Source organism: Oryzias melastigma, linkage group LG3 (genome assembly GCF_002922805.2).
Source record: "Oryzias melastigma strain HK-1 linkage group LG3, ASM292280v2, whole genome shotgun sequence".
NCBI classification, from domain to species: domain Eukaryota; kingdom Metazoa; phylum Chordata; class Actinopteri; order Beloniformes; family Adrianichthyidae; genus Oryzias; species Oryzias melastigma.
This window is the reverse complement of record NC_050514.1, coordinates 18,933,768-18,951,532: the sequence shown is the minus strand read 5'-3', so window position 1 is coordinate 18,951,532 and position 17,765 is coordinate 18,933,768. Positions and strand designations below refer to the sequence as shown.

At 39.7% G+C, this 17,765-nt stretch overlaps 1 protein-coding gene across 2 annotated transcripts in view; it reads right to left on the bottom strand.

Annotated features, from left to right (window-relative positions):
* Nucleotides 1–764: 764 nt before the first annotated feature.
* The window catches only part of prtga (protogenin homolog a (Gallus gallus)), a 24,388-nt gene continuing 7,387 nt past the window's right edge, over nt 765–17,765 (bottom strand). Inside the window, exons 3-19 of one of the 2 annotated variants that reach the window (XM_024296342.2) lie at nt 16,985–17,129; nt 16,774–16,907; nt 15,799–16,095; nt 15,555–15,714; nt 14,983–15,230; nt 13,676–13,840; nt 12,610–12,915; nt 11,534–11,722; nt 7,727–7,822; nt 7,453–7,639; nt 6,934–7,061; nt 6,674–6,844; nt 5,549–5,728; nt 5,320–5,443; nt 5,090–5,231; nt 4,818–4,931; nt 765–4,465 (exon numbers count right to left, since the gene is read on the bottom strand). In XM_024296342.2, the coding sequence (XP_024152110.1) occupies nt 4,124–4,465; nt 4,818–4,931; nt 5,090–5,231; nt 5,320–5,443; nt 5,549–5,728; nt 6,674–6,844; nt 6,934–7,061; nt 7,453–7,639; nt 7,727–7,822; nt 11,534–11,722; nt 12,610–12,915; nt 13,676–13,840; nt 14,983–15,230; nt 15,555–15,714; nt 15,799–16,095; nt 16,774–16,907; nt 16,985–17,129 (3,128 nt within the window). In that variant the 3' untranslated portion in view covers nt 765–4,123. Of the gene's footprint in view, nt 4,466–4,817; nt 4,932–5,089; nt 5,232–5,319; nt 5,444–5,548; nt 5,729–6,673; nt 6,845–6,933; nt 7,062–7,452; nt 7,640–7,726; nt 7,823–11,533; nt 11,723–12,609; nt 12,916–13,675; nt 13,841–14,982; nt 15,231–15,554; nt 16,096–16,773; nt 16,908–16,984; nt 17,130–17,765 lie in introns of both variants that reach the window. The other variant, XM_036210432.1, reaches the window with a different exon arrangement.

The window sequence follows — 17,765 nt, the reverse complement described above, 5'->3', positions numbered from 1 at the left end:
AGGATGCTGAAGACAGGCTTAGATGGAGGAAACTGATTCGCTGTGGCGACCCCTGAAGGGAAAAGCCGAAAGGGAAAAGACGATTGTAGAGCTTCTCTTACATCATCTCTTATTTAAGTTTATCTATACCGATATTTGTCAATCTTCATAAACTGACAGAATACACTTTTCTAAATATAATCTTTTGTACACTTTACAAAAAAGTAGTACACTGAAATTTTATTTTATTATTTGAGTTAAAGCATCTGTTAGCCTTCAATAAACAATGTGCGTGTAGTGTTGGAAGTATAAAAATGGAAAAATTCCTCAGGCTAAATTGGAACATTTTAAGTTTACAGTATAAACAGTTTCAAGTTTAATGCCTCAATTTTAATTTAGCTTAAGTATACTTCGAATACTTCAAATGTAATCGACTGGTTTTTGCTAAGGGTGTGTATTTAAAAAAATGACCTTTTTTTAAAGTAAAATCTTGTAAGCTTGTACATTTTCAACAGGTCGGCTGCCATACAAAGGTTTTAAATGTATTATATATAGAAGTATTAGAGAACACATTATCTGTAGATAAGATATAAGAATAAAATGAAATGTGATTTCTTTTTGTGATGTCCTTGTATACATTTTAATAGTACACAGCACACAATGTCATTTGTGTCAGTATAACAAAATGCTGTAAAGAAATGTTTCTATTCTGTAATTTTTTGTGGTTCTCTACAAAGACAATGTTTATTGAAACAAACAAACAAACACTGGAGTGAAAGAAAACAATTTTACCATCGTACATTTTTTTTTGTATTTTTATTCAAAGTGAGAATCGGACTTTTTCATAATAAAGCATCATCTAAAATGCCCTTGAAACACTTGGAAAAAAAACTTGCTAATCATTTCCATGTCACAAAAATATAACAAATCATCAACAGAAAATACCAGATAGCATAATCATTACAAAAAAAGTACATTCAATTTCATATTTTGAAACCTGTTTTCTCCTCACTGTAGAGCAGCCGCGGGTTCCCCTGAGCAAGACTGTAAATAACCCGCAGTGCTCCATAGCCAAGAAGGGAAAACAAAGAGTAAACTCCGTGTTTTATCCCTTTAAATTCACATCCTCGGACAAGAACATCAATCCAGCATTTGACAAGAAAAGCAGCAGACCTACATCCTGGGTCTTTTGTCTTTGATTACAGACACACACTACCCAGTTCTGTGTCATCTGAACTGAAAATACAACAAACAAAATAAACACCAAAGTTAGCACCTATGTACCTTGGTAACTATTAACAACCCAAAACTAGAACCGGTGTGACTCCAAAAGCTTTGGTTTGGTCACTACAACGGTTTTCTTTCTGACAAATTCAAGATTAGGTGTTTGAAGCTCCACTAATACATGATGCATGAAAGGACTGATTTTACAACAATCAAACTAAAATGTTTGCTTTGTTTAAAGTTTGCTAAAGCATTGTGACAAGACAGAGCTAAAAACAAAACAAAAAAAAGAAGATTTTTCAGCAGAATTTATGATGATCCTGCTTTCACACAGTAAAAGATGAGCATAAAAACACTGGAATTGATCGAGTGTCACACAGATAGGAAACTTTTGAACTGATATCTTGCACCAATATGCAACGGTGACTATTTCAAAATCTTTGGTTCAAACTGTTTGCCCTTTAGAGTTAAAATGATTGAAACGCACAAATCACTTCCCTTTATAATGATTGAATCCTTCGGAGAGTCCACTGATTAAAAACAGAAGCATGACAACTTGTGTGCACCCACTGAAACGTTCATGAGCCATAAAATAAACTTTACGTATTTTTAGAAGTGATCTCTCAAAATGATAAAATATCAAAATATAAACATATCTCTCTATAATTACTTAATTGAGTATATTTTTTTAAAATAAAAGGGCAGAGAAAATTATCGTCCACTTACATGGAAAAATCCCAGTGGGTGCACATTTACATGCAACTGCACTGTTGCAACACAGACTACTAATCAATATAATACACTGTATACATCTCTTATAATATTCACCTACTATACAGACATCTGTTTGCAACAGTTTACAAATAACTCCGCAGCAGGATAGTTTGGTCAGTGTGCATAAAACTGATTATTATTAGTAACTCCATAAAGCATCTGCTAACACTTTCTGTAAGTTTGCAAAGCTCAGCGCTCTAAGGCCACTAACATACTTGGCTTTGTTTGCGGTGCATCGCCTCAACTAATCTCTAAGGCCACATTTCATCTTTGGTCTGATGCATTTTGATTATTTCTCCTTCCTCTGTGACCTTTCGCCAGAGATTAGTCGAGAAACCACAGCAAACGAAATCCGCAAACAAGTCTTTGGGTAATAGCTTTGCAGTCACCGCTGCACATTGGCTCGAAATACAAAACTACAAGTGCTAATCTGTATCTAATCTACATAAAAACAAAAACTAGCTACAAAATAACTACGAATTGTACTCCTCTGAAGTACAATAACTTCTAAGAAAAATAGAATTTTAGAGGTAAAACATTTTATAGCATTCTTCACTTCAGTCTCTGTGATTAGACACACTACAATCATTCTTCATCGCATCCTCACGTGGAGTTGCTCCCTCAGACAGATTAGGCTTTGGTGTCTGTCATCTGAGGAACACTGTCCACATTAAGGCCAAGTATTATAAAGCTTTTCTAACCCAATATGTCACTGCAAGCACTTCTGGTGTCAATCTATAGTCCAACAAGGCAGTCAACAACAACAGGCTCTGCTGACTCCCTCTGTCATCTAGGAGGCAATTTGCATCAATGAAAAAAAGGCAGCACTAACTCCTGAGCTACTGGCACGCAATGTCAGAGATACATTCATAGCTATTGGGAAATTACACACTACAATAGTTTAGCACTGAGAAGATACCCTGTCTGTTCACCATGTAACACTACATGGTTTTTCAATGTACTAAACCTTGTTCCCTGAGTGGAGGAAATCAATACAATAACAAAAGTTACTCTTAAACGAGGTAGTATAAAACAGGAATAGTAAGGGCAGCTGCACACGAGCGTACAAAACAAAAACGGACATTCATTATTTCTTTCAAAGTTAAAAATGGACAAAAATATTATTAATACTGGCTCAGTACCTCAGCATCGTCTGAGGAGACAAATAACAAAAGGGTGTGATAAGATCCTTCATTCCACACAACTGGGTGGAGTGAGAGGAGGAAGCCGCAGTGCCCTTACCATCCATCAAATCAAACAAAAAAAACGGGACGACAATTACACAAAAAGTTATCAGGAAGTATAACAAGACGTGTAAATGAAGCAGCCCATCACGTAACCTAAAGTAGTTAGAAAAAGATATAGTGGAAAGTTTACCTTGAGGTAAACTGAGGTAGATTATAAGCAGAAAGACCTCACACTCCCCTTCTGCTCCAGTGATAAACTCTCATAAATAATGTCAGATATGTCACTTCCCTGACATTTGATAAATTTCTTTAAACATTCATGGTGGGTGAGATTTTTTTTTCCAAAATATACAGAAAAAGAAAATTAAAAAAAGACATTCATTGAAAGAGAAGCCATGGAAACCAACTCAACCTCTCTGCCAACAACTGATCATGTGCAGGTCTTCGCTGGCTTCCTGTTTAGAGAGTTAAAGATGATCGCTCTTTCTGCTTCTTCACACAGCTTACACAACTCTCACACTGACAATCAGTCCGGCGGTGTGCTTGCAATCCAAAAACAACTTCTACAGGTTTTAAGAGATACATTTTCTTTGTGTTGGAGACCTGGATAAAGCCACTGCCACCTCTTCCACAAACTTGAAGAGAATTTCAAAAGAGGATTTCCAAAGCTTTACAAGCTCTGTTTTTTGATGTCCTAAACTTCCAAGACTTCTGGTACATGAATCTCATAAATAAACTGTTTTAATGTACATTTAAGAAATGACTTGTTTCTGCAAAGTGGTTTCCTTTTGGATGTGTTACATTGATTAGCAGCAGGCTAGGATATCCTGCATAATGTTGCATTGGTTGCAAGTCACTGCCTTAATACATGCACACACACACACCAACATACACACATAACATGCCTGCACACACGCAGACTGAAAACTTCTCTGGCTTCACACTGACTGCAGACATTATCAGCAGATCATCTCCTTCAGGTCCATTTGGCTTTCCTCTGACAGCTCGTGTTGTCTCTCAGCAGGACCGCTGCAGTCCGAGTCCCCGCTGCTGTCCTCAGCCGACAGAGACAGCGGGCGGCTGTTTGGACCAGAAGACAGGTTGGTCAACTCTGTCTCGTCGTGTGAGTAGCGGCCAGAGTCACCGGTTTCATGGCTGCCATCGCTGTTGGAAGATCTCTCCGTGTCGCCTGAATGTTCCAGCAAGGCCTGAAAGGTGGAGGGCTGGTTTGGAGAGATGGACAGTTCTTCTTCGTAGGTCAGCATTGTGGTGCCGGACTGATAGGAGACAATGCCGTGTCCCTAATTTGGCAAGACAAAAAAAAAAATCCCCAAAAAGTCTGAGTTAGCAGCCTTAAATTTAAGTTAAATGGCTATAAAAATCAACAACTATTTATTTAACCTATGAGATTCCAAGAAAGAGTGATGTTCAAATAACATCTGTTCCTCAAATCTTTCTGAAATTACGGTACATGAAAAAAAAGGAATAAGAAAAGCTAGACTTTAGGCTCAACCACTGAGAAACAACAACAGCTACAGCTAAAGCAGATACTGGGAAGTGATTCTAATTCCTGGAGATTTTATGGTACTAAAATTAAATGTAAACATGACTCACTGAAACCATAATGACCAGTCAAGAAAGCCGTATTCCTACCTGCATGGTAACGCTCTCCTTTTTCATGTCACTGCTGAAGAGAGACCATTTCTTTTTCTTCTGAGAGCTGGGCTCAACGGGCCCAAGAGAATTGATTATAAGGTTTGTTCCACCCTACAAAAAACAGTTTTTTTTTTAAATTATAGATGCTTCTGTTTATTTTGTGCAAGTAGATTTATTGTGGTTTTACTGTATTTCAACTTTGTAGCTTTGTATTTTTCTATATTTTGTCAACGTTTTAATTCCTATTATTACATATCAAATAGCTTTACCTTAGCATCTACAAAGTGGCTTTGGCTCATCATTGGCATGGTCACATCAGCATTCTCCACCTGTCCCTCTGATCCCTGCTGTCCGACAGGTGTGGTGGATCTGCTCACACCGTTTCTGTAGATCTTCACAGCCGAAAGCTTCCTGCAGGGAAACAAATATTCAACAGGGCACTTAGTGTAATTGGAACATTAGGAAAACAGCGATGAGTGCTGCTGTTGTGCTGAAGTACCTGTTTTTGCCTCTGCAGATGATGATGAAGGCACAGATAATGATGCAGGTGAGAGCAATGCACACACCCACACTAATACCCGTCATTGATTTTTGGTCTAGATGATAGAATCCATCAGAAAAGCCTGGAAAAGACCAGAATTAAATTTAAGGATAAAAAAAGAACTTCATAGTCACCTAATGTTAAAAATGTCTTGTGTTTCTGTGACTTTAGTAATGAGATCAGTGACCTGTGGAGTGTGAGGAGCCACTGGAGAACCGGATATCTTTTCCAGCTGAGAGATCTGCTCTTACTGCCAGCTCCACCACCTGAGAGAATGGACCGTCGCCCATTTGGTTGGACGCAGAAACTTTAACCAGGTAAACCTGGCCAGGCTTGAGGTTCTCCAAAAGCGCCATTGTCAAGCTTCCTGTGGTGAGATTTCATTATTTTGTAAGTAAATTGTTCTCAAAACAAATCCAGGTTTTAACTTTATTTAAAGAGATTAGATGATGACAAATTAAATAAAAAAGGAAAAGGAAATTTTACACCTATGAATATATATCGGAGTTGTTGGAATTGGTTTTGGGAGTATGGGTAACATTTTCTTTATAAAGTCGTTGCATCTGCAAACTAAAAGTAAGAAAATAGTGAAGTTAAACCTGTTGGAATATGATGGGAAATGTCACTAAAAATAGAATTTAAGGCAAAACACCAAATTTTTTTGGGTGAAATATCACCATTTTGTGTCTGTAAACAAAACATTCAGTTGCAGCCAGAAACTGCTTGATTATGCATTAAACCTAGACATACAGGAAGAAAGCAGGCTGATCATTGTATCTCACTGAGAAAACAATGGCAACAAGTCACACAGTCAAGCCATAAAAAATGACAAATTTAAAAGAGTAAAGAAGCTCTAAAAGTTGAGCTGTGAACAATGGGACTTTGTGATGTAATTAAAAGCAAACATTAAAACAATCATCATGAGAGAAGACCTGAAGGGGGGTGTCAGGAAATCTTGGATATTCACAGCCTTTTCACCAGTACCACCCAGTTACCACCCCAGCAGGGGGGGTAGATGCTCAGCATTAGAAGAGGAAATGTCTTAACTTTTAGGCCTAATACCACGGTGGGAGTTGTTTATTCTCATGTGGTTAGGTCATTCATGTGTATTTCCTGGGATCAAATCAACCAAACTGCATAAATTAGCAGAAACAGCATCAGCTTTGTTGAACTTGTGCATTCTCATTAAGGACATTAAATAATTCCTTCCAAATCACATTCATGGCAACAAAGCCAACTCTTTCTATCTACTTTAAACAAAGCTTTAGTAAAAATACATAATCATAATATTTAAGTATATGCTGCCGCTTACCCTCTTTCCGCAGCATTTGCCATTTCCCAGCAACCCACGTGTTTCTAGAGGCGTACAGGACAGTGTAGTGCGTCACCGCAACATTGGGTTCGTCCGGGAGTTTCCAGGAGACAAGAGCTGTGTCTTCCTCAATTAGAGTCACTTTGATGTTGGACGGGGGCTGTGTGGGAACTAGGTGGTCGTGGATTGACAGAAAAAGTGAAAAATTGTCATTTCAGCACAAAATATTCAATAAACTTCCACAAAACAACAAAGCTTACCTTCAGGTAAAGTGGTTTGGTAGACCACGGGGCTCCAAGGGCTGGACAGCTGGTCAATGTGAAGACGAACAGCAAATTCATACTTGGTGTTGGGCTCCAGATCACGTACCACAAAGCTCTGCTCGTTGCTGCAGAATCAAGATGTGATAAGCACTTTAACATCCAGGTTATTCAAACTAATGCAGTGATGCACTGAAATAGTTTTAAGTGAAAACAATAAATAGGACTCCTAAATGTGAGTGATTAGCCCTTCTGATGCTTCTGTAATTCAATTGAGCTGGCCTTTGAAAATCCTCCACTAGATAGAGCTGTGGAGCTAAGCTGAGAGAATTAAATGGAACTACTAGTACCAAAAACACTAATTATTTGAAGGCACAAATGTTTGAAGTACAGACAGTTATAGAATATTGTGCATAAAAATGAATAGTGAATGAAAAAGGTTTTCATGAAACGCAAAAAGGACAGAAAGTTGATTAAAGTTGCACAAATTAGCTAAAGGGACCATCACCAGAAGCTTACGTTTGCAAGTAGAGCACCAGAGATGCATTTTGCAGGCCTACGGGGTTGCAGCGTATGGTGTAGTTGACCGCATGGCTGGAGCTGAATGCCGGTCGGCTCCATTGTAGAAACACAGAGGTGGAAGTATTGGTCCTTGCGTGGACGTTGTGTGGAGGAGGTGGAGGAGGCACCAGGCGATCCCGAACAGCTGAGAGAAACAGCTCATTGAGATTTTGTTGACATTTTTGGATACAAAAGACGTGTGTGAAAACGTCCAATATGCTGATAAACTTACAGACACATCCCGGGGTGCTAACGGTCTGATCTGCTTGGTACCCATCTTCATCAACATTATAAGCCAGAAGTTTGACGTGGTACTTCTTCCTCGGATCTAAATGAATGCAAAGAAGAATTAAATTAGAACAAACTGTAAAAACTTGTATTCTGCAATTTTTGAGGAAAGCCGCTTTGACAAAAGAGTTGGACTTAGTAGGTGTCAGGCCAATGAGGTTTTCTGGTGTGATACTGTGGTGGGAAACGAGCGGTCAGGCAGTGTGACAGATGCTCTTCGCTGTGAACCCTTTGGTCAGTTTCAACACCATTCAGGGCATCAGGACAGAGATCCACTATCCATCACCCTGTCACCCCGAGTCTTTTGACTGCAAATAAGAAAGCCCTTTCTTTGGCCCCGGTCAGGCCTGCTGGTCAGTGGTCAGTTGCCCCTTGCACTTAGATTGTGAATGTGGAGGTCAGATAGAGACAAAATCCCCTGGGAGGGGAAATACGGACGGTCAACAACAGTTTCAGGCCTGAGTAACCCTGAAGACCTGCACCTGAATAATAGCCATCTGACCAAATGTCCCATTTATCCCTGAAGAAATAGTTATCAGAGTCCAGTTTATGGTTTTATATGGCATTTACATATTTGTTGGCTTTAGAACATCATATTAATCTGATTTGTTCTCGGGAAGATGACATTATTTAACATCAATTTGAAAATTATAGTGTTTGCAGAAACACTTTAGCATTACCTAAAAGATTTTGTATCACCAGGTTCACACACAACTGTTTTGATGTGAGTAGAAGACCAAAGGAGATGTTTCCATGGAGGTCTTCAAAGTTGAGCAGCTACAGCCCACAGCCCTGGGGAGTTTTTCTGCAACCAAACCAAGGCCAGCAGGTCATGTTGAGATAAAATTCTTAAAGGTGGTGGGGGTGGGCTTTGAGATGGGACTTTGTTTACTTTACTTAAAAAAATAATTGCAGTAAAAAAAATTAAAAGGTAGAGAAATTGTCATCTTTTAGATAAGGATGCTTGTGAAAGTTTTGCTAAAGTTGGACACTCAAATCAAACTAGAACCAGTTTGAGTATCAAAGTCACAAAGAAATATAAATAAGTTTTCTCGTAATCCTGGTCTTTAGGTTGAAGTCTTTAGTGCCCACCTCGACTGAGGAACAGGCATTTAGAGTGCACCTCTTCCCAGCCCCAAAATACAATGGGTCTGCCGTAATTATGCAGGAGAGGAGCTCTGAGAGGGGGGAAGCTGTGACATCTGGGCCACGACCTTTGACATGGAATCTCGGCAAGCTAAATCCTGCAAAAGGAGGGGTTACGCATTTCGCTCTAAAGGGGGAGGGTCAAGCAGAGGAAGTGAGTAGAAAAACAGGGAAACACCAGAAGTCAGAATAAAATGCTTTTACTAAAATCATCCTAATGAAAGAAAACTCAGCAAGCAGCCACCATACACCAGATGTTTGGACAATACCTGTTAATCCTTCAAATAAACCACTAAAATGCACCTTTTTCTATTTCTGATCACCAATTTAGACTTCTTTTGCATTACATTTAATTATTTGACATCACTTGTATGCAAATAGCGTTTTTGCAGGTAAACATGGTGTTGTAGCTCAGGATTTGAGTCAAGACCTGCAGCTGTACATTGTCCTGTGTGCATTGTTTGGTCTCACAAGCCTCCTCTTTTTTCCTGCCGCACAACCCATCGGCTCCTGAAGTTTTGTTCTGTTGCGAAAGGCCCCCCAGGCCACAAAGAGCCAGGCCATAAATGTCAACTCCTGCATGAACTCTCACACCAGCATCTATCATCCCTCCCACCATTCCTCTCTCTATTGCCTTTACCCACACAAATCAACAAGTATACACAAACTGACACACATGCAGCTAAAGCAGGGCAAAAAAGTGGTCGTTCACATCTAGTTTTCCCACCAAGGATGTTTTTTTAACGTCAGGAGTGGACAATGTGACCTCCAGCTGTGATAAAAGTTTACCGCTGTGTATGCAGAGCTGTCTGCTGCCATGCGTCTTTAAGAAACATTTCAGTTCAGCGACTTCCACGCACAGAAAGGTCACATCACTGTGCCACACATACTGGAGCCTTACGACCACATTCCTGTCCCCTCACACAGAGCGCTTTCAATCACCCGGATTGTCATCAGGGATCACTCAGGAGGAGGCCGGTTCAGAGCGTGATCCTCTGCAGATGTACACAGAGCTGAGTCAGCAGCATCCAGCTCCCAGCTCAGAAAAAAAAAATCAATGTTGTTTTCAAGAAAAGGGAATAGTTACTGTGCTCAACATCAAGTGGATTATTGGAAAAGCCATTTACAGTACGAGGAGATTTAATTTGCAGTCATGACCCGCAGAGGAACATCAATTTCAGACATCAAGCTACTTTCCTACAAACAGCTGGATTACGTTTGATCTTTAGTAGTAAAACCATAAAATACAAGGAGCACGTAAAAAAAAAAAAGTTGATATATAACTGTGAGCTGAGATGCTTTCTTTATGTCTAGGTTTACAAGATCAAAACAAAATAAGAGTTCCCATGTGCTACAAGGTACTTTTACAACAACTTAATATAGATGAAAAACTTGTGTTTTTCACTGGTGCAGGATGTGTTGCCCCACGAGTGCAACGCTGCAGCATTGCAGCATGCAGAGCTCAAACGGCTCGCCCATTGTTTGGCTAACAACTCAGATGGTCAGGGAATGCATTTCCTTTAGGCCTTGGCTAATAAACCATCTTTGTGGCTCTCAAAGCCAAACACAATAAGAGTCTTTGATGCCTGTGATCCTCCAGCGACACTGCTCAAAGCAGTCATAAAACACATGATAAATCAGCTTCCTCAGAACAGCTTTCTTCTCCATCAAACAGCTCTGTAAAGCCCCTCCACCAAATGAAACCAGCACTTTAATTCAGGTGAAACTCTTCGTTAGTTTAGCTGAATTAAACATTAAACAACGGGGAAATAAAATGTTACTTTTCACTTTAAAGATTTTTATTTTAAAACCAAAATTCCACTTCATTTGAGTTTTAGCATCTTCAATTTAAATTACTTTAACTTTATTTAATCTATTCTCTCTACTTCCTTTTTTTCAAACCCAATTTCCTGATTTACAAGAAGGCTGCTGACCACCTGGTTGACCCCCCTGGTCACAGATGGTCAGATGTCCACTCAACTAGCCTCTTCCCCCTCCTTCCTGCATTATACAAAAAAACCCAAAGCTTATCTGACTGAAAGGCCAGAAAAGCTGTGATATGTCTCCTAACACAAAAGAAAAGCTGCGTACAAATATTCTGCTCAGAGATTGGGAGGTCAGGGGAAGGAGGACGTGAAGCTGCTCTCGATGCCCAGTGATGTTCTGCTCAACACGTGACAAGGCCTAATCCCATTAATCACTCAAAAGCTTTGGTGTAAGCAGTTGCTGTGGCTGGTTTTAATCAAATTAGTCAATCAAAGAGCTTTTCCTGAAAACTTTGTGGGTTTGAAGAACTTTTTAGCTTATTAAAGATGCACATTTTAGTCAATAAGAAATCATTTTTTTGACATTTAGAAGTTGAATATCACATCTATACGTTGGCCAAAAAATGATAAATTATTGAAGTTAAGCTTCTTATTAAATCATTTTAATACAAACAATATAAAAGCATTTAAATACATTTTTAAAAGCTGTAAATCTAAACTTAAGTCTAAAAGTGAAACTTCTTACTAAACTAATGAGTGACGGAACGCTGGGAAAAAAAAAAAAAAAATCGGCATACAAAGCGATAATGTTGCAGAAGGTAACCTGACACAAAACTCACCGAGGCCTTCAATGATGTGTTTGTTAACAGAGGCGCTCAGCTGAACTGGGGCGCTCTCAGGCTGGGTCTCCTCGTGGTAGAAGAGCTTGAAGCCCTGCATTCTGGCTGAACTTCTCGGTGTCAGATGCCAGCGAGCTAAAATCGTTGTGCAGTTTAAAGGCTCCAGATGCAGCTCAGGAGCCAGGGGAACTGTGGGAAACAGAAAAGAAACAGAGGGGAAAATAGACGGATTCTGATTAAACTATTATTGCTTACTAAAACAAGACGTTTTATTGATAAAGGTGTTTGTGATAAACATATTACTGTTGGCTAGCTTTAAATCTGTGCTCACTTATTTAAATATGCCCTAGTATAAAAAAAGAAAAAAAAAAAACAAAGACAGTGTTCTGATTTAAAAAAGTTTAAAATGTCGGCAAACACAATTCTCCAGATCAGGTTGCCTCTAAAAGTCCCACTTCAATCTATTTTAAAATTGTTGCCAGTGGCCTTTTGATTATGATTTTTTTTTTTTTTTTTTACCAAAAATCAAAGAACCTGTTGTTTTTTGGGACATAGTTTCTGCAGTAGTTAATCAGAAATTCTCCTCCGAGTTGACCCAGAGTGAGCCTGCTTACATTTTCCATCATCCCTCTCTTTACAACTTCTCCCACTAGCTTACAGCCCCTAACAACCCAAAGCTAACAAAAATGGGGACCCAAAGTTGGAGCTATTCAGCTGAGGAGTTTTGAGCCAGACGAGAAAAAAGGAAAACTTGAATGCATCTATTTGCCTACAAGTGGATGCATCAGAATGGAGCATGTGGCCTGTTGATTGTAGTTAGTGGTAACAACTGCAAGCTTATTTTCATCTGCTCCTGATTAAACTTATTTGAATAAATAAATACTTAAAAACACAATTTTAAGCTTAATTTTGTTCATATTTTTCCTTCATCACGAAAAAATGTCACAGGAACATGCTACACCAAAAACACTGTTTTAAATGGATTGGGTCCTTCAGAAGTGAAATGTTTGGAAATGGAAAATCAACTCTAGATGTAAGCACGCCTGGAAATACAATATATTTGCTTCAAGCTTTACCTTGAGCACTGGAAGCCTTTGGAGTACGATGAGAAGTCCAGGCAGACTGCTCGCCCCATCCTGCGCTGGTGGCTGCAGCAATACGCAGCAGGTAGATGGTGTCTGGCTGCAGGTTTTCCAGGAAATATTGGGTCTTTTCCCCTGGCAGCTCAATTTGAGACACTGCGCTCTCAGAACTGGTGCGATAGGACAAGCGGTACCCAGAAATGTGACCACGACTCAGCTTCATCGGAAGACGCTGCCAAGACACTTGGATGTCTGTGGGGCTGCGGCTGGTGAGGCTGAGCTCTGGAGCCCGGAGGGGAACTGTGGACAGACAGGAAATAAAATGAAGCTTGAAATGATCACAACATCAACACACACAACCAGCAGCTTAAAAGGTTAGCATTATGGAAGGGTTTATGTGTAAGACGAAATATGGAAAATAAAAATATGAAAATAGTTGCTCATGGTGAAACTTGAAGACCACTGAGTTGGTTCATTAGCAGACCAAAAAGAAGGTCTCATTCCAATGCAATCAAAAAACTAAGAACAAGGACATGCTGCTGAAAACACAGCTAAATAAATATGTGGTCAGAACCAGAACCACAGAACATTTTTTTGGAAAACACTAAAAGAAAAAAATGCAGAGAATTCCAAGATGCAGATTTTGACCGATAAAAGTTTAGAAACTTTTCATTTCAGGTGCTTCTGGTTTATTGTGTGTATAACTTTATTGACATTATTGTTTATTGTTGCACTGCTTGCTAACTAATACAAATGTGTATATTGCAACTCACTTCCTTTATATGTTAGTATTAAAACAAAATCAAAGTATTAATGAAATGAAATCAAATAAAATCCAAAAACGAGAACACAATCTGCTAAGATAAATAACAAATAAGGGTATGTGAACTATGGAAAACTTTTAAAGTCTTTTGTAATTAAAGAAATATGTATTTTAACCCATAAGTGGGTGACATGAGTGTTACAGATAAACAAATGTTTACTGTGGTCTACTTGGTTTGGGAAAAATGGGTTCTTCTGGGTTAAGAGAAAGTCTAAAGTGAACAATGTTTGGCCTCACCATCCTCAAATGTGTGCTGGAAGACATGGTCTGACATGCGACTGGCTCCCATGGGCATGTAGGCCACGACATAGAAGGTGTAGTTGCGGGCAGGCTCCAGGTCATCAATAATGTAGCGAGTGGTGTCGTTTCCAATGACAACTTGATATTCCTCATTGTTTAATCCTGGACAAATGAAGAGATTACACAAATGGATAAATGACATTTTTTCAGTAAGTAAAACAACAACAAATAAATATGGATTTTTATTTAATTTTTCAGAATATAGAGTTTTGTTTGGGCTCTAGTGATTTAGTCAGTGTTACTGTGGTAACAAAAGCCACATTGTTGTCTCCACTACATGAATATTCAAGTTCTTGTAGTTAAATATATCTCAGGTATCTAAGGAGATTTCACAACTTAGACACACATTTTTGCATCTTTTGATGATGTTACATCACATTTTTAGCGTAGTTCAGACTAAAAAAAATAAGATTTTAGATTGGATATTCATAACCACCAGCTCTGAATTTTGACTTGGTAAACAAAATACTTGAAAGTAAATAAAAGGACATTTTTTTACATAACCTGAAAGCCTCAAAAGACCTTTTCGATAAATACAATGCTGCTCTTTCTGTTCAGTTCACACACTCTTGCTGCCTCCCAGAATGCACACATTTTTAGACACCTCTTTACACGCACTAATTAGCTTCTCTTTTCAATAGAACTTCCATTTATCACCAAGCCACTCTGTCAACAACCTTCACTGTTTAATATTCTTTAAGTGCACAAATATGCCCCTGCTGGAAACTGTAAAATAAAAATCCTATTTGATGCCATCCTTAAAGAACAATACAAAGGAAGGTTAAAAAAAAGTCTTTATTTTGACCTCCTTGTCCTGTTAAAATCCAGCAGGTGCTCTTTTCTCCAAGCAAAAAATTCTGTTTCTTTTTTTCCAGCGGAAGTCAGCGGCATTGTGATTAAGTGCAGTGCTTGAATGAACTGCTAGCACTTTCTCCTGAAAAGTTGCATTGTGTGAATGTGACTCTTGTTATCAAAAGCAAGTATTCCCACGGAAACTCAAGGATGTTGCTCCTTTTCTCCTGCCTCCCTCCAACCTTTAGGCTTTATGGGAACTTTCTTTATGTTTTTCTGTATTGAATTATCTACATATTGCATTAAATCTAGTAAAGGAAGGGACTCTTGACTGGTTTCATTTTTAGAAGTATTTCTGTTTACAATCTCTAAACAGAATAATAATGTACAACTTTCTGAATAAATGGCAGTAAACCTTAAAACGTCTTACTGCATAAACGAATAACACTCACCCTCAGCCTTCATGTAGTGTACAGAATATGCGATGACTTTATCAGCGTTATACTGAGGCCTTTCCCAGGCCAGAAGGATGGCAGAGCTCGACACGGTGTCGGCCCGGATGTTTCTGGGTGCGCTCGGCCGGTCCTCCGACATCACCACGATGAGTCTGGCCATGGAGAGGACCGACCCCAGCTCGTTCTCTGCCTGGCACTGATAGATGGCATCGTCTTCCAGGATGATCTGGTTGATGACCAGTTTACTGGTAACACACAATGCAAAGCATTAAAGACAAGGAGCTCCCCTCCTAATGCTCTTTCTCCAGAGTGCTGTCATTCTATTGTTAGTTTAACAAACACTGACAGCTGAATGCAGAGCAGGAATCAAATTATTGGAAAAGCAACTAAAATTCCATTTAAATAGCTGTAAATTATAGTATTTCCTTTCTGCTGTGGGAGAAATAGTGAATTATTAATTTAACCAGGTTCAAATTGGTCAACAACTGTCTAATGAGACTCTCGAGTCTGGCCTCTTGGTTACTTGGTCTCTGTGGACACGTGTGAGGAAACCTAAGGAAGAAACTTACCTGTGGTACATCTTGATCCGACCGTTGGACTGAACTTTCTCTCCGTTTTTGAACCATGTGATCTGAGGTGTAGGAACTCCTTCAGCATGACACACAAATCGAGCAGTGCCAGCACGTGGACGGGTTAAGCTCTCCGGCCATTCCACCAGGGACGGTGGGGCTACATTTTGAAGGAAAAAAAGTAAACGGGGTGAGATTAGTTTATCATAAAATACAAAAAAAAGAAAGTAAAACAAACCTTTACCTAACACAGTGATATTGGCTGATGAGACGGTATAGTTGCGTGTGCCGGGAGTAGTGGCTCTGCACATATAGACCCCTCCGTGCTGAGGCTTAATGTCAGTGATTAGAAGGTTGCCATTTCCCAACACTTTAGTGTTGTAAACATCGATGGATTTGCTGTCAGCTCGGCTCCAGGAGATGAGGGGACGTGGGTTTCCTGTGGCCAGGCACTCCAGGATGGCACTCTGGTGCAGCGACACGGACATGTTCTTTGGTCCAGCAATAATGTGGGGTCTTTGAGGAAGATGGGGGCCTGGGACTGTGCAGAGACAGCAACAGATATGACTCACAGTGAAGGGAAAGCTACAGCAAAATGTTATATCTTAATAAATGTGTATTGCAAAATGTAAAGGTTAGAGAAAACAGAACTTTCAAGACCAACACCAATAAAATTGTGTTTTTGGTATTTTTAACATGCTCTTGTGGCTTTTTCTAATGGTGGACAACATATAGAAAATTAAGATTAAAACCGCATTTCTGAGTATTTCTCTATTCAAATTGTGGTGTTTGAAAAAGCCTGTAGCTATGACGCAGCTACATTGTCACAAGCTCCCTGTTTTGATTTACTCCAATGCATCCACTTGTAGACAAATAGATCCATTAACGTCTTTATTTTCCTTGTTTGAGATGAAATCTGGCTCAAAACTGTACGTCTGGATAGCTCTGATGTTGATCAGAGTATTTGTTGCTCTGCTAATGGAGTTATGAGGGGCTGTAAGCTAGCAGGAGAGAGTAAACAAAGGCATGATGGGATATCAAATTTGGGAGGGAAATTTCAGATGAACTACTGCAGAAACTGTCGTATAAAACGACACAGGTGTTTGGATTTTGCCTAAAAAGGGCATAATTATAAATAAAAGACCACTGGGAACGCTTTTAAAATCCACCAAAAGATGATGGGATTGAGACTTTAACAAACAGTGAAAGGGGGACGCACATGGAGTGACGGTGAGGGTGGCTTCTGCACTTCGACGGCGGCTGGCGATGTTGGTGGCAATGCAGCGGTAATGTCCTGCATCTGCTTGTTGCACCCCGTGGATCTGCAGGACCCCACTGGGCAGGACTGTGATTCTGAACAGTAAGACAGCACTTATCAAACTCAGCACAACACAATTCCATCGGGTTAAATCAAAAATAATAGGGCAAACCTTTCAGTGGAGAGGGGTAATGTGACTCGATTGAACTCCCAAGTGATGATGGGAGGCGGGTGCGCACTGATTTTACAAGAAAACCTGGCAATTGAGCCTTCAGTCACCACTATGGACGTTGGCTGAAGTGCAAAAGAGGACATACCTGCAGAAAAACAGCACAAAGGACAAAAGGTATCAGAGCCGAGCTCTCAGAATAGCATCAATATCACATTACAGGCTTTAGTGTCGCACATATTTGACCATTTCGACCATTGTGGCAAGCAAGCAAGGACATATCTACAAGTACAAACTCCAAGGGATGATAATAACTTGCAGTTGTTTTGTTTGTTTTTTCAGGTCAATCCCTCTTTCCAAACACAGTGATGGACCCCCCGACATCCATCTCTCAGTCGGGTCCAGAGTGGATGTCATAAAACAAAAATGCCTATAACCTAAAGCCACGGACATGCCAAGTCCTGCAAGTAGGTGTTGACTGGAGTGGAGCCACCACATCCTGCAGGGATAGGGTTTCCCTGAAACTGAGCTGTTTTCAGGCACCAGCTGACCAGCAGCTAAACAAGACCTACCACCGACAACGACAAGACCGTTAATGCAACAGGAAAAAAGTGTATCAATCATGTAGGAGCTTTAACAGTTCAAGCCCTTTTAGTTAGCCAACGGCTCCTTTGATAAGACCTCATAGTGAGCCATAAAAGTCTTGAAAAGGTCAGCCAGGGTAGTACCATCCCCCTCTTCTCAGGAAGCTGAAGCAGCCTGTGGTCAGTCATTTGTTAAAAAT